This window comes from Taudactylus pleione, unplaced genomic scaffold (assembly GCF_031769625.1).
Source record: "Taudactylus pleione unplaced genomic scaffold, aTauple2 ptg000053l, whole genome shotgun sequence".
NCBI classification, from domain to species: Eukaryota; Metazoa; Chordata; class Amphibia; order Anura; family Myobatrachidae; genus Taudactylus; species Taudactylus pleione.
This window is the reverse complement of record NW_028284455.1, coordinates 30,907,850-30,925,773: the sequence shown is the minus strand read 5'-3', so window position 1 is coordinate 30,925,773 and position 17,924 is coordinate 30,907,850. Positions and strand designations below refer to the sequence as shown.

Below are 17,924 nucleotides of genomic sequence, written 5' to 3'. Positions count from 1 at the left end.
ACCTGTCATTTTCAAGCTTCTGAACTATCTTGACAAAGTTAAAATATTGGAGGCTTACCGCAAATCTACAGGCGTTTACTACGACGACTTCAAATTGCTATTGTTTCAAGATTTTTCTTTTCAGGTTTCCACAAAGAGAAGAGAATTTTCCACAGTTTGCAAGGAACTGTTTACTAAAGGCGTCCGTTTTGCGCTCTTGTATCCAGCTAAGTTGAGAATCTTTCACGCTGGAAAGCCACATTACTTCGACGCCCCAAAGTCAGCACAGAATTTTCTTCAGTCCCTGGGATCTGTCTCTCCTCATTCTACCCTGGACGATAATGACTGAACATTGGGAGAGTTGATAAGTATTACATTAATGTCTGTTTGACATATCCCTATTGCCTTTTCTATATGTTATCTTTATATATTATGTCATTATTACTGCTACATTTAGCTGTGGTGTATTTTTGTTACGTATTTTTGCTGAATATGTATGTTTTTCATTTATATGTATTCCGACCCTTAGGGTTGTGCTCTTCTAATCTTTTTGATTACTGGTTTAAGTTGGGATGCCCTCAGGGGCTACCAAACTGGGTTTTTCAAATATGTAAAAATTTTGATAGGTTGTTTTTTACGTGTATTTGTGTTATCTATGTCCACACTGGGTTTGCTTTAATTGTTCCGGTTATCGGTCATTATCAGGGATTCCCCGTGATTGCCCCCTTCTCTGCTCGCTGGGACAGGGTAAGGGAACCGGATAGAGAAGTTTCCTTTTTCATGTTTCCCAAAATGGGGGTTGGTTGATGTCTACTATGCCACTAACTGACAATCCTAATGTCCTAACCAAAAGATCCATTAAACTCTTATCTTGGAATGTAGAGGGGTTAAACTCACCTGTTAAAAGGAAAAAGATACTACGTCATCTTAAGAAATTTCGTCCAGACGTGGTTTTTTTTACAAGAAACGCACTGGAAATTAGATGACCCTAATACTTTGAGGGATAATTGGATACAAGAATACAAAAGTGCGTCCTTCACTACGAAAACATGGGGTGTGCTTATTTTGTTTGGTAAGTCTATTAACTATAATATATTAGAGGAGTGGATAGACCCAGAGGGGAGGTTTCTCTTTTTGAAGGTGAATAATGAAATCGAGATTTTCACCTTTGCATGTATATACGCCCCTCCAGGCCCTAATGCTTCCTTTTTCTCAGACATCTATGCAGCTTTACAAGGCTGGCTAGAAGGTTCCTTGATTTTAGGAGGTGACTTTAATGTAGCATTTGATTCCTCATTGGATGTTTCAGGGGGGCCTAGACAGACCGGAGGTAGACGTGGAATGCCGTCTACTTTATCATTGCTTATAGAGTCTTTCCAACTAATTGATCCATGGAGACATTTAAATCCAGATTCTAGAGAATATTCCTTTTTCTCGCACCCACATAACTCCTTCTCTCGGCTTGATTATTGGTTGATACCAGGGATCTTATGTCATAGGGTTGAAAATGCTGCCTTAGCTGACATATTAATTTCAGACCATGCACCCATATGGTTTACTATTAAGTTGGAGGTTCCACGTTTTTCCTCTTTTAATTGGCGGTTCCCAGATTATTTGGCCTCTTCGGAAGACTTTCAACAACTAGTTCATCATTTTCAAAATTATTTAACAGATAATGTTGCTCATAATCAGAATATTAATCTTCTCTGACAGGCGTCCAAACCAGTTTTAAGAGGACATTTATTAGCTTACGTATCTTTTAAAAAGAAAAAATTACAACAAAGATTCCAACAAGCTAGTGCTACTGTAACGTCTACCTACTCTGATTTATTGAATGATCCCTCTGAGGCAAATAGACAATCCTACAGGGAAGCTAAGGCCTTATATGATACTCTTTGTACGGAGCAAGCCCAAAAGAATCTGACTTATCAGAAAAATAGATACTTCCGATGGGGTAATCGACCAGGTAAATTGTTGGCAAATCTAATAAGGTCCTCTACTAACCGCAAACATATTTCCTCTATAAAAACTTCTACTGGGTCACTTAGCACTAATCCAGAAATGATTAATGACACCTTTCTTACCTTTTTTGATTCTTTATACCAAGCACCCCCTGATGAATCTGCACAGGGAATTTAATTTTTGAGACAAGCGGGTCTTCATAAACTCAATAATGACGATAGAGAGGCTATCTTATCTCCTATAACAGACTTAGAAATAGAATCAGTAATTAAATCATTGCCAACAGGCAAAACACCAGGTCCAGATGGATTCTCAGCAGCCTACTATAAAATTCTCTCCTCACACATTGTACCACACCTTTCAACACTATATAATTCCATTCTTGCAGGTAATTTGGCCCCTTCAGGTTTTAACACAGCTCGAATTATCATGCTGCCAAAACCAAACAAAGATCCTACTCAGGTGTCATCCTATAGACCCATCTCTCTATTAAATCAAGATTTCAAAATTTTCACAAAAATATTAGCTATACGTCTCCAACCTATTTTGTCCAAAATACTTCACCCGGCACAAACAGGTTTTATAAAAACCCGTCACTCTGTTCATAACATCCGCACATTGTTGGCTACCATGATCAAAACACATCAGCTGAAAGAAAGGGGGAATATAGTGATTAGCTGTGATGCGGACAAAGCATTTGATAGAGTGTCTTGGTCTCATCTTATTAGAATATTTAATTACCAAAACTTTGGCCCTGCTTTCTTACATGTCTTTAACAGTCTATACCAAAATTCAACTGCCTTTTTGACTATTAACTCATTAAACACACGTTCTATCTATTTATCTCGTGGTACAAGACAAGGCTGCCCATTATCCACGCTTTTATTTAATTTGGCCTTTGATCCCCTCCTTCGACATTTCATTAAAGAGACCAGATGGCAGGGTATTAAATTTGGTCAGATAGAAATAAAATTTTCAGCATTTGCTGACGATCTTCTGCTGTACTTTGCAAACCCAAAAGTGGCTATGCCTTTTCTGGTCTCTTTATTTCATACCTTTGAATCAGTAGCTGGGTTTAAAATCAACTACACTAAAACTGAAGCACTGGCATTTTTTCCTGACGCAAAATTGGGTTGGGGGGATTCTTTCCCTTTCAGATGGGCTGCTAATTGCATTACTTATCTTGGAATCAAGATTACTACACACCCCTCCCACCTATATGTTGCAAATTACACACCATTATTACAAAAGATTTTTTCAGATTTTACGAAATGGAGATATCTCCCTTTGTCCTATATTGGTAGGTGTCACCTATATAAACTGATTAGTTTCCCGAGGCTACTCTATGTTCTCCAAATGCTTCCTCTTATACCATCAAAGAACGACCTGAAACTGCTAAACAAAGCCCTAACAAAATTCATCTGGGCAGATAAACGTCCCAGAATATCATTATTCAAATTACAACAGACGACTGATTTAGGTGGTGTCAATTTGCCATGTCTCCAATCCTATGCCCTAGCGGCTAATTATAGAATCGCCATTGATTGGATAGGGGGGGCTAACAATTATACCATAAGATCTATGGAACAAGCTTTTATTCCAGACTGGAATCTAATCTCTCTTTTACATACACCTCCACAATCTCTACCAACAGAAGTTAAAGATAATTTATTACTTTATACTACTTGTATGGCATGGAGATTGGTCCGTTCTAAATTGAAGATATCTAGATATGCATCTTTATTTTTACCTCTCTGGGGCAATCCAGCCTTTTGTCCTCATAGAACATCGCTGATATTTAAGATATGGCATGATAAGGGCCTTAAATATGTTTATCAATTTTTAAATGCAGATACTATGAATCCACTAATGCGTTCTCAATTACAAGACTTACACCCATCTATTACAATCCCTTTATTTCCATTTTTACAACCCCAGAGGCTAATATTATACACTGTCTATGGGCCTGCCCTCAGGTGCAAGCATTGTGGATGAATCTTCAAAATTATATCAATAATACACTTAAGATTAAGTTTGTAGTCACAAAAACTTGGGCTTTTTGGGATATTCACCCCCAGGATACTGTTCATGGCCCCTCCAAAGGTAATCGTGTGTTACTTGCAAAATTGGCAGCAGCCACTAAAAAGACAATTTTATCTCAATGGATCTCATCAGATCCTATATCTACAACACTATTACACCCTAGAATTTCTTTTTTATATTTTATGGACTGGTCTGAGGCATCATTGCATAAAGAAAAGCAGCTCAAACGGTTCTTTGACACATGGCTCCCATACATACACAATTTATCCCCAGTAATGAAAGAAAATTTGAGGAAATGTTTTCAGTTCACTTCTTGGTATAACCTGGAGGTTCTTAGTAATAGCACTCCTCCCTTTTGAATTTCAGATTGTTTTGAGGGTTGGATTGTATGTTCATTTTGGAATCTTCTAAGATATTGTCAAATATATTGAATCTGATGATGTTACGATTGGATATATTTGTGATGTTCAAGTGTTTTATAACTGTTGAACATTCTATATTGTATGATTGTATACAACCCAGATGTGTACTATTTATGTTATTTGCAAACCTATCAATAAAAATTGTTTAAAAAAAAGAAAAGAAAAAGAAACATCTTCTACTCAGTTGGGAAGACTATCACCCTGCATTTCTTCACTTCATTCCGTGTGTTAGTGTTCCAAAGGAAGATGCCACATAATAACACAGGCCTTTTCACAGATACAGTATTCTGCAGCAGGACAACGACCCCAAACATACAGCCAATGTCATTAAGAACTACTTTCAGCGTAAAGAAGAACAAGGAGTCCCGGAAGTGATGATATGGCCCCCACAGAGCCCTGATCTCAACATCAAGTCTGTCTGGGATTACACAAAGAGACAGAAGGATTTGAGCAAGCCTACATCCGCAGAAGATGTGCAATTCGTTCTCCAAGATGTTTGGAACAACCTCTCTGCCTTCCTTTAAAAACTGTGTGCAAGTGTACCTAGAAGAATTGATGCTGCTTTGAAGGCAAAGGGTGGTCACACCAAATATTGATTTGATTAAGATTTCTCTTTAATTTTGTTAATTGATAAAAATAAACTATTAACAATTCTATTTTTGAAAGTATTTTTACTTTGCAGCATTTTTTACACACCTGCCTAAAAAGTTTGCACAGTGCTGTATATACACACTGATATTTCTCTTCAATGAGAATAATCAGAGTGCTATTGATGATTTCACAATATTCCCTCCTGCTATGAACTGATCTTCACAGTGAAGCTTACTCTGTACTGCAATTGTAGCTCTATTTCCACTTCAATGTATTAACATTACAAGATAAATAAAATGGGACAGTGACTTTACATTATAGTGAGAAAATGTATTATTCTCTTTCCCCAGGTGGCAGAGAAGTTGGGGTATTGCTCATCGGTGTGGGCAACTGCACAGCTTAAGCCGACTAACACAACAAAGTTGTGACTCAATGAAGATGGCGAAAGGTAACTATCCCAACTAGACTGTCTCTTCATAGTACTGTAACCATTTTATGTTCTGCCACTTGTTTTTCCACATGTATACATATTCCCCTACTGTAGTCATACAGGTTGTTTTAGTGCAGATGTGCACGAAAGGAATGGAAAGCAGATTATTTTATTACTGGTTACTTCTGTATATTAATAAACTATCATAAAATAGGGGACACAAACTTCTACACACGTAACTATGTATAACAATTTAGTACGTGATATTGCTACGCATTTAGTAAGAATATTAATAGAATTTTATCTGGAGTGCTGCTTAACAACAACTTGTTTTAATATCAAAGTAGGAAAGAGAAAAGTGTTGTCTTGTAGTGACGCACAGAAAATCAATAAATTATAAAACTTCACTTTTATTTGTATATTCGTAAAAATGTGCCTCAAGGAGAATGACTAGCAAAATAGTAGACAAAACAAAAATCATAATGACATATACTAGTGACTAAATAAAAAAAGAATAAATAACAATAAAGTGCAATTAAAAACCGAAATGAGTCCTCTGTGTTTATTAATTATTTTGGAACTAAATTGTTTCTAATTTTGTGTGCGTATTATTTTAGAAAGTACTAAAGGAATTTGGGCATACAGTGAATGGGATGATACCACCTATGTGTGTCACACTAAGATCTACAGTGTAAATATAAAAAAGAAAATTATGTGGCCATCTTGGATAAGTGAAAATATTGAAATCTGTTGCAGTCTATTCTAATGTGAATAAAGTAGTGATGTTATATCTTGCCACCATCTATTGGTGATAGTGTTGTACATGTTCCCATTATAATCAATAATATATAAACAGTTAGACAAAAATCTAAAAAGATATAAAAATAATATTATGGCTGAAAAAAATTATTGGATAAAAGAATTATTAGCTTATTACGTGTAAAATTAATTACTAATGAACTTGTATAAAGTGTGTGCTTTCTAATGTGAATAAACTATTGAGAGATGCTATTAGTCTTAGAAAATAATTGTTATTAAACATGAATGTATTCTAGATAGATTACTAGACCATTAATAATATAGTTATGATAATACAGTAGTGAATAATAAATTTATAGATGTAAAAAATCCCCATATCTCTTTTGGTAATATGTTTAATCTTATAGTTAGTCTTAATATAAGATTGTATCTAGCTATCTAGCTATATCGTGATGAGATTCTGCCGACTATGGCCTCAAAGTCACCTGATGTAATGGAAGGGATTTTGTGACTTGGTATGAAAATTGACTGTGATTTTTGGCAGGTATTAAGGACATACTCGCCAGAAATTGTCTATGGCCAGAGACATTGCTCAAAATACATGCATTCTGAGCTTTATGACCAGGCAGAAAATAATAAAGAGCCACATTAAACATATGTATTACTTTTCACTAATTAATACTCAGTTAAAGGGCCCCAAAATAATAATTATTATTATTTAAAGATTTTATCAAATGGGGCAGTATTGTGTAACATTTCAAAATATGCGTACAAAAGTATTTTAATGTTAATTGGGGCCATATTAACTAGATTAAAGACTTGTGGCACTTCAAGTGCTAGCAAGGTTGTACTTATGTCACTAATTAGTTAAGAAGGCCTCAAATAACACAAAAATATTATCGTCTTCATAATCAAAGTTTAACTTTATTGATCAAATAATAAATTAATTAAATAATGATGTCCCATTAAGAGATTTATTTATTAAGGGGTCTCTTAATTGACTATTGAGTAATGGCAAAGCAATACATATTTTTAAGGTGGCTGTTTGCTATTTTGTGCCCAGACAGATATAATAAATTAATGCAGTTTGGGCAATCTCACCACCCAGAGGCACCTCTTTTATTCTGCAAGTTTTTTTGGTGATTTTCTGGCAGGATTACAAGTCAAAGGCTATTACAACTTGTATGTTTCACATTACACAAATTGGGATGGCGACTTGTATCCAGCGGAGAGTTCTGGCAGATAAAATGACAATGTATAATATGTGTGGAAAAAGTGATATATTTTATTACTAGCGTTTGCCCATAGCTTCACTCGCGTGGATGTCTGTTATTGCTCAACAGAACTAATTTTACAAAGACAGTAGTGGCATCTAATATTGTGATGTATATTTTATATTGTAGACATTGATCACAAGATGTTGTAAACAATATTTGAAGTTTTTCCTTCAGGGATTAAGCTTGGGGCTACTAACTCATGAGCTAGCCACTCAACCTACAGTAACATTGAAAGGTTGCAAGTAACATGAGCAGCGACTCTGTGATAATATGTAGTTTTTGTCTTGGTGCGCCATCTACTTGATTGACATGTATACTGCAACTTCATGAGTCAAGATAAGCTGCCTGCCTAGTGCTTAATATACAGTTTGGATTTTCCTGCAAAATAAATATATATATATATATATATATATATATAAACAGAACACTCTAGCAGCATTCCTCTTCGACCAGTATTATCAAAAGTGCAGGTACCTTCACCACATAAGCCTCCAAATAGGTGGATTACGATATACAGCAACACAACACGCGGCACTCATTGCAATAATTTAAACAGGAGACCAGTTACGCCAACGTTTCAATGTTTTTATCCAAACATTCCCTGAGGGAAATGTTTGGCTAATAACATTGAAATGTTGGCGTAACTGGTCTCCTGTTTAAATTATTGCAATGAATGCCGCCCGTTGTGTTGCTATATATATGTGTGTGTGTGTGTGTGTGTGTATATATATATATATATATATATATATATGTGTGTGTATGTATATATATATATGTGTGTATATATATATATATATATATATACATAGTCATTTTGGACTAGAGGTGACTGCAGATTCGGATAAAAACTTGTTTTGCAGTCATTTGAAGTATATTTGTCCCCAAAAAATTATATTTATACACATCTAGTCATTTTTGGCTTGAGGAGTCTGCACGTGCAGAGTGTCAAGCATCTGTTTTTCCCTTTATTGCTCCTATCCCTAATGTCACATTGAGACAATACATACCTATACAATATTGAAAATGCAATACAAATTCATCCCGTAGTTTTGATGCTGGAACAAACAGACAGACAAAAATTCTGGAAAAAAAAAAAAAATTGTCTCCATAGTTCATACACAGACCCAAGTTGTACATTTCTCCAAAAAAATTCTATATACACAACCATTATAACTTTTATTAGAAGTATATATTAGGGAATGCCCAAATCTCATTAAGGCGGAATTGGATATAATTTGTCCCTGGGTTAATATTTTTTTATTGTCATATGGCAACTATGCACCTGACATTAGAGTGAGAGCAATTTTGAATAAATCATATGATTTAGTTATACTTATCCCCTCTCGGTATTTATCTTATATGTACATTGAATATCTATCAAGTTTCCTTATGTATAATCAACATATAATATTCTAGTGGTATTGTCACATTATCTCATAAGGTTGTCCTATATTTTAGAGGAAAGCTACTGTAAGCAAATGCTAGAGTACTCCATATGTTATGGAGCTGTAATTTCCAGAATGCATTTTCTAACACTGGAAGGAAAAGATTGCTAATGCTGGCCATACACGCTGCAATTATCGGGGCGATCTGCCCGATATCGGCGGATCGCCGCGATAATTGTAGGGTGGGGGGGGCGACCGAGGGTTAAATATTGCTCGGTCGGGCATGCTGGATTGTCCAGCATGCCCGTCCGATGCGATATTCACCCGGTAACTGTCGGCCGCATCGGGCAGTGTATGCCCAGCGCGGACGACAGACAGACCTTTCCTGTGTTCCTTCCTACGGAGGGCGGAGCGCAGATGTCGGGCTATACACTGTGAGATTTCTCTCACAGTGTATGCCGTCGGACATCTGCGGCTGGAAGCCGGCCAGATAAAATGTCTGTCGGTCTGACAGACATTTTATCTTGCCGTGAATGCCCACCATAAGTATTTTTGTTTTTTGTATATTTTTTGGTTTATACACACAATATATATTATAATTCATGTAACTTTAATTTTTAGAACTTGACTAATTGACTTTAATTGCATTCATTTTATTTAAATTTATTTGCTGCCTAGGTCACACAGTGATATTTACAGAACGAACAGGGATGAGCGCAGCTGGACACGTGATGCTTGGGACCATGGATGTTCATCACCATTGGACCAAGGTGACCCGTAATGATCTTGAATACAAGCCCCACCCCCATTCCCTCCAATCATGAAATAGTGCAGGATTAATATAGTAAAATACTGGTTGCTATGGAATGTTATGGCAACAGGTTTTACCATTGTAAACCTTTGTTTTAAATCAAATGTTGGAGTGAAAGGGATTGGCTATCAGGTGGTGACTGACCTACAGTACAGAATGTCAAGAATTTGTCAGTATGATAAAGTTAAAGCATTAAATGTCTTCTTTGAATCTGGAATATGGTATACTTCTATGAGACTGATATATATGATGTCGTTTACAGAGTTACTTTGGGATTATATTAATACAGTTTCAGAAAATATAGAGTGTAGATAGTGAATGATAGCAGTGGCATTTCTTACAAAATATTTATTCCACATGTGACATTGCATATGTGACATTTCCTCTGAAACGTGTTTATTATTGTTTTATTTATATGATGCACCAAGTGTCTGTAGTGCCATAGAGGGAAAAAGTTACATTAAAGCATATCCATTTTAATATATAAAAGTACAAACAGGCCGTACAAGGGAATATATATTAAACAGTGGAATTATAAGACGACAAAGTGAGTGACATGTAAACTGTACCCCACAATGGGGTGGGCGGACAGAAAGGATCGTAGGGATAGTTCGTGCAGGGAGAGAACAAGTGGGTGCAGGGGCCTGCTCGTGAGACCTTAATAACTAAAGTGTATATCTAAGTAGGTTCAAGGTCTTAGTGAAGTAAAAAACCTTGTGCTCGGTTATGGAATATCGCAGTTATGCGCTCCTGATAACCACGGTATTCAAGTAAAAAAAAGTGGTTGCTGGGTTTATGCACTGCTTAAAAAACTAAAAAATACACCTACCTGCCTGGGGGTCTCCGTGGCTCCTGGTGGCCTCTCCTCCATCTTGTCACTGGGGAGGGTGCTGTTGGGAGGCTCTGGGCGCTGGTGAGAGGAGCAAGAGCTGCTAGGAGATGTAGTTCTCCCAGTGCCTGTTCCTGATGGGGTCACACACACCGACACACACACACACACACACACACACACACACACACACATACACATACACATACACATACACACACACCATACACTACATACTCACTGTTGCTGCAGGGGTCCGGGTCCCGATGCTGGAGGAAGAAGACAGCCATGCGGAAGGTAAGTAATTAAGGACTGATTAAGCTAATTGTAATCTTTCAGTTGCTTAATTAGGCCTTATGGAGACAGAACACAGGACCCCGACACGGCCTTCTTAGACGCATTGTCGGTGAAATGGAACTTCCATTTGGCATATCTCTCCCCTATAAATATCTCTACTTCCTCGAGTGCTTCAAAAGTTCAGACAGGAGGGGGGCACATAGCCCCCCCCTGTTCATAGCTCCAGCTTGGCCCAGACGTCATTGGTACTCCGAACTTCAAAGGCTCTCTCTGTTCCTCTTCAACTTCCTCTACGAGTAGACCTGTTGTCTCAGGGTCCATGTCTACATCCGGACCTAGCCCGTCTGTCTTTAATGGCATGCAAAGGGTTTCTCCAGCTCTGTGGTCCAGACCATGCTCAGAGCACATAAACCAGCCTCAGCCAGGATTTACCACATAATATGGCATACATATTTCCAATGGTGTGCTCCAAAAAACTATGACCCGCAAGTCTTTAAGGTTTCTCGAATTCTTGTCTTTCTTCAGGCTGGACTGGATCTAGGCCTCCGCCTAGCATCTCTGAAAGTGCAGGTCTCTGCTTTGTTTATCTGGTTTCAGCGCAGAATTGCTACTATACCGGATGTTCACACCTTCATGCAAGGTGTTCTACATATACAACCTCCCTTTGTTCCACCTGTGGCTACATGGGATTTGTCAGTGGTGCTCCAAGCACTTCAGGAACCTCCATTCGAACCCCTGGAATCAGTGGATGTCAAGTGGCTCACTGCGAAGACTCTTTCTTCTGGCTATAGCATTTGCCTGTAGGGTATCGGATTTACGGGTGCTTTCATGTTGCTCCCCCTTTTTAATATTTCATGGGGACAGGGCTGTTCTTCATATATGCCCAGGTTTCCTTCCCAAGGTGGTTACTCGCTTCCACCTGAATGAGGAAATTGTGGTTCTGGCATTTAATTCACCACACCTCTTGGCAGGTGGGGCCTCGTTTGATGTGGTTTGTGCTCTGAAGATCTACGTGGACCGCACTACTTGCATCAGGAAATCTGACTCCCTCTTCGCCCTATATGGATTCCACAAGAAGGTATGGCCAGCTAACAAACAGACTGGATTTGCATGACTAAATCACAGGCTTACACGCAGACTGGCCTTCCTGTACAGGCTTCAGTATCTGCTGATTCTACTCGCTCTGTGGGTCCCTCGTGGGCAGCCTGGCGTGGCTGAACAGCTATGCAAGGCGGCCACCTGGTCTTCTGTCCGCACCTTTCTTAGGTTTTATGCCTTTGATACATTTGCCTTTCAGGATGCTACCTTCAGGCTAAGGGTTCAATCAGCTTAGAAGTGTTTCCGCCATTGAACAACTGCTTTGGGACATCCCCAATGTCTCCCTATGGAGCCCTATGGACCCTGAAGAAGAAAAGGAGAGTTATGGTAAAACTTACCTTTTGTTAACTTTCTTTGAAGTCCACCCACCCTGACGCTCCTAGCTTCTATGGGTTTCTTCTCCTGGTGACTTGTTTCCTTCTCTGTGTGAGAGTATTATTTGTCAGTGTACCAGTCTTCCTTCTATCCTGCTCCTGCCCTGGGTTTGATAACAAAACTAAAGTGCCATCAGGCTGTGGGCAGGGTATAGTGGGAAGGAATGGAACATCCTAGGATTGAAAAGCTTAGCTTTTGGTGTCAGGTCCTCCAGGTCCCACCTACATCCCATGTTTCCCTGTGGACTCGAAAAAAGAGAGTTAGTGAAGGTAAGTTTTACCATAACGCTCCTTTTTGCCTAATTAGTCATTAAGGAGGGTGTCCTAGTGGTTCTGAACCAAGTCCCGACATTTTTACCTTGAAATAGGGATTTTACCTGCTCAGGATGTGGTGAAAACTTTTAGCTACTTTATACTATGGAGAATTCGCACCCGCGAAAACTCTGGCTAATAGAATTGCGTGATAAGTACAAATTTGCATGATAATCCATTTTCCACGGAAAAGAGGCTTATCGCAGCTAATTGAATTCCCCGCTAAAACTTTAGAAAACAGAGGAGGTCCATGCTACAAAGGAATTAATTTACATGAATAAAAAAACTGCGCAGAGAAACTTTCTTTTGTACTAATATCTCAGGCATAGTAATCGTTAAATTGTTTAATATTTAGATTGTGAACACTCAGATGTAAATACCAATTTCACTTGACTTCATGGTGTATGCTGCAGGGTACATAAGAGAAATGTGTAGCCTCAAAGTTACTTTCCTTTATGCCCCTTGCTGATATAAATCCCAAACAAAGATAACACAGTCCAGCTTGGAGTGATGGGGATAGTAAGTGGAGGAGGGGTTTAAGATTAAACTTGCAATGAGGTTACAGTTTTACATTTACTTGTCTTTGAGATTATTGCTACATTCTATTTGACCACTTCCTTATAAGAATATTATATATTATGGCACTAAGGAATCAGTCTCTTGCAGTAACTGTGGGTATTGCTTCTATTCATGGACCCGCACCTTCTCAAGCTTGTCAGAACAACCCTGGGAGAGATATGGCAATTTATATCTTTATACATTTATTATTTCCGTTAGCTTAGACCCAAAATGAGAGCCCTTGAGATAAAATGGCCCTTTTAAAGCAGAATGTTTGACATTTTGGGCACGATTCTATTCAGCGCGATGTAAATAGCGCCGGGAGTGAGCTCCCGGAGCTATTCAATACACCGCGTTGCCAAGTCCGACTAATGATTTCTTCTCTCATCCCTCCGGGGATGAGAGAAGAAATCCGACAAAAGTCCCGGCGCGAGGCTGTTTTCTGCCCTTCGCGCCCGGAAAACAGCCTCGCGCCGGGAAGTTAGGTCGGGGAATGCCCGTTATCGCGCCTAAAAACCCTGTTTAAGGCACGAGAACGAGCCTTCCCCGACCTAACATTGCGATGAATTGAATAGCTCCGGAAGCTATCTCCTGGCGCTATTTACATCGCGTAGAATTGAATCGTGCCCTTTGTTTGCCTAGTATTTGTACGTGTAAAAATTTTTATAACTTATGAGAATTCCAATACTTGAAATTTATCAATCAATAAGCCAAATACAACAACAACAAAAAAATATATATAATTTTGTAATTCAAATTAAATAGAGATTTGTTTTCAGTTTAGATCCATAATTGAGTTCCACTGGGCAACTAGGGATAATGATTATGATAAACATAGTTTGGACTTGACTAATATTTGTTTTCCAGGCTCATTAGCAGAATGTGCAATTATTGATCAGGGCATCAAGTGGTTATTTAGTATCCACAATCTATTGGAAACTGTCTCTTTTAAGAAAGCCAAACTATGTCACAGTGACATGCAGCCTCCCCAAGTAAAAACAAATAAAAAGATGGGAACCACTGACCTATTTTAGAAGGAGACCTTGGAGCTGATTCAGACCCACTCACTAGGATGCGATCGCTCGTAGCTGGATTGTACGTACGTACGTGGATTCTCGTATTTGCATTCTGCGCATGTGCATGTATCGCAATGCACATGTGCGAACCACTGCGAAAGATCAGGAAGCGCTCGCCCAGCATAGGCAGCCCATTTGAATGAATGACAGAAGAGGCCGTTTGTGGGTGGTAACAAGGGCAGGCCACTAGAAACGGGGTAGTGGAGGTGCGAACGTAGGCGTGCCTGTGTGTTTCAACGCCGTTTCATAGGCGTGCATAATTAACAGGCAGCATCATTGTACACGTCACCTGGTTGTATTTCACAGTAAAGTGATCGCAGTGCTTGCGGCCAGGTATAGTCAACCTCAAGCACTGTGAGCACATCCGATGGTGCTCGATGTACCAATGTTTTCATGCACTTCCAGGAGATGACGTGCGCAAGTGGGCGTCGCTCGACAACACAGTGGGCGTGCTAATGCCTTGCTGTGCAATCACTTGTCTTGCTGGGAGTGCGCTGGATTTGCATATGCTGGGAGCAAGCGACCGCATCTATCGAGCGGCTCTGAATCAGTGCCCTTATTCAGAGATGATCTAATACTTGTCCACTTATTGGACGGATCTTATTGACTATATATATTTAGACAATCCTTCCTATAGTTGGGAACCATCACACACATCGTTTTCATAGGTTTCATCCAGGTGCTCCCATTTTACTAACAGATTAAAAAATTATACTGGTAGGTAAATTGGCTGCTGGCAAATGGACACTAGTGTGTGACTGTGTGATAAAGAATTTAGGCTTTAAGCTCCAATGGGGCGGGGACTGATGTAAGTGATTAAATATTTTCTGTAAAATGCTGCGTAATATGGAGGCGCATGATAAATGATGATAATCTTTATAAACTCCTGCTTGAAATGTTTCCCTATAAAGGCGATAATGCTTACTAGAGCAGAGCTGGATATACAAGTCACAATGACAAATCAAAATGGCAACAAGCAAACCTTGCTCTATTCCTGTAGCAGCTGAGCATGGTAATTCAATACATAGCTGTCATTTTGTGAAGTCACGTGTCATGTCACTGCTGGCCTCCTGCTTGTGTGGCTCTTACCCCTAACTGGACTGCAGTATCGAAAACAGCCCACAAAAAAATGAACAGAAATGCCTGTAACTGGTCATTTTTATTTATTGAAGCTTTTGCTATGACTTGTTTGTCATCGTCGTTCCCCCACAAAGATTGTGCCCTAAAATGCTTGTTTCTGGATACAGGAGCTCATCACAATGGAGGAATGCATGTGGGGTCATTTACACATTCACAATTACATTGATTTACTGAGCTCTGCTTCACGATCCTGCTTCAGATCAATGATTTGTGCACCATAAGGGAATGACAACACACAGCTCTGCTAGGTTATTAGATCACATTAGCTTGCCCCCCACACTCTGTTCATGTCTGCACTTTATAAATAAATTATAATGAGATGGCACAGGAAGAGCCACATAAACAAGCACCGCAAAAGTGCTGTGTACATGCAAGGAACTTTCTTATTCAGATATTAATAGCAGAAATGTATAATATCTTCGAAAAACACAAATACACTAACACTGGGATGACATATTGTTATGTAGTAATAATAATAGAGGTGTTGGTATAATGTAGCACAGCTGATTGTGTCGTGTTTGGTCTGCATTTTTATAAACAGTGTAAAATTATATGTGCCGTGTATTATTAGATAGGGTATGGTATATTAGTTTTTCCCCACATCCAAAAACCATGCTCTAATTGCAACTTTTCCCTTACAAAATGGCTAGCTTGGGAGGTATCTCACTGGATACTAACTGTAAAGGAACAATCTTATTAAAATTGTCTAAAATTCTGTAGATCATTCAAAATGATCCCATCTGTCAGCCTCAATTAATTGTTAGTGTTGGTATCTATATCACTCTTGCTACAGCATACGAGGGTATTACCATTTTTACAATGACAAAAATGCTGTTGAGTGGCTCAGTTAAGACAAATTTTCAGAAGAATCCGACTGTCTCACATATAGGATAGAGCTGGTTTACTTCTGAATGACATTAGAACATTAAGACATTAGACAGCAGATAGGGACCCATTGTGTACTATCAAGATTTGTGATGGAATCAAATAAGTCTACTTCCAGAAATGTTTTTCTTTTTTGATAACTTTTATTGGTTTTTCAACTACGTAATGGGATGAGGGATGGGATGGGAAGGCATGTGCATAATTATTTATGCAAGCGGAATATTACAGTCTGCTTACCGAATTCAAATCAATATAATTTGTATAGGTTTTATAGAACCTGTCCAGTTTTATTTACCTAATGTTGTTTTTTTAGACACCTGCTTTAGAAATAAAGATACCAGTGAGGGTGTGAGGAAGGAGGGTAGTTGGGTTTTAATACTGGTAAGAAGGGGACCCGAGAGTGGAGATCGACAGGGGTATATTTACTACAGAGCGGGATTTTACAAGTGGAGTTGTTGCCCATAGCAACCAATCAGATTCTGGTTATCATTTATCTAGCACCTTCTAGAAGATAATAGCTAGAATCTGATTGGCTGCTATGGGCAACATCTCCACTTCTAAAAACCCGCACTTTAGTGAATATACCCCTGAGAGTGAGTGTCTCAAGGTTTGCAATCTCCAGCGCTCGCAGTTACAGAAGGGGAGGGCTGAAACTAGCATTTGCAGATTATCACAGCTAAGAATCGAATGAAATCGCAGCCCTGCATGAATTAGCATCCATCTCTGAATCAGGATTACAACATAATATATGACTCTAGTATTGGGCCAGCTCAAAAAGTATAAGCTGCATGTGGTTGAGAAATTTAGCTGTTTCAGCCTAATTTTTCGGGTTCAAAGACAAACCCTGTCTCCGACTTTTAAATGAGCATATTTTTTTATTGCTGTCAAATATTATTTTCAGTCCAGTGTTGGAAAGAGCTCACGGAACCCTTTTCCAACAATTTTGAAATATCCTGACACTGTGCTAATTTCAGTGCATGAGAAGGAGCCTGTCTCTGAGCGGACTTCACCGGCATAGACAAATCACTAATAAGACCCAATAATATTTTGTCTAATATTTTGTCTGGAATAATGGAATGTGGTTACAGAAAACGACTGGACAAGGAATCACCCTTCATAATCTTTCACCCTGGCCTGATGGCTCCAGCACCAACATCAGACACATCTACTTACACAATAAATGGCAATTCCCACACAGGACATGTCCATAACTAAAGTCTTCCTTTAATTTCAAAAAGGCTCTATTAGCTTGTACAGATCATTTGGTGGGATCATAATCTTTTTTTTTCTTGTAGCATTGACCAGGACCATAACCAGGCCTAACAGTGCCCTGTGCTGGCCCCGGCCTCTTTGAGCATGACGTCATGATGGCGCGAATAGGGGGCGGGGCTGCCAGCACCCGGAAGTGCAGTGGTGCCTGGAGCATCTTCAAGACACTCCGGGCAGCTGTACACACATGGCAGAGCTTCTGCCTGTAGTGTCCAAAGGACACTATGGGCGGCACTGCCGCAGCGATACTGGCTGCAGGTGCCACTCCAGGCACTCTGCTAGCCAGAAGCAAGGACCGTGGGATTATACAGATTAATTAATAAATAATTATATATCTTCTTAAAAGAAAGACCCACACGGTTTCATATATTTACTATTATCAAATAATACCTTGAATAACGTATAATTATAATAATAATAATATTAT

At 38.9% G+C, this 17,924-nt stretch overlaps 1 protein-coding gene across 3 annotated transcripts in view; it reads left to right on the top strand.

The window, feature by feature from the left end:
- Nucleotides 1-17,924, top strand: part of TCAIM (T cell activation inhibitor, mitochondrial) — a 94,625-nt gene that overhangs the window by 54,800 nt on the left and 21,901 nt on the right. For all 3 annotated transcript variants that reach the window (XM_088462774.1, XM_088462775.1, XM_088462776.1), the window contains 2 exons: nt 5,348-5,445; nt 9,527-9,618. In XM_088462774.1, coding sequence (XP_088318900.1) covers nt 5,348-5,445; nt 9,527-9,618 — 190 coding nt within the window. The remainder of the gene's footprint in view (nt 1-5,347; nt 5,446-9,526; nt 9,619-17,924) is intronic.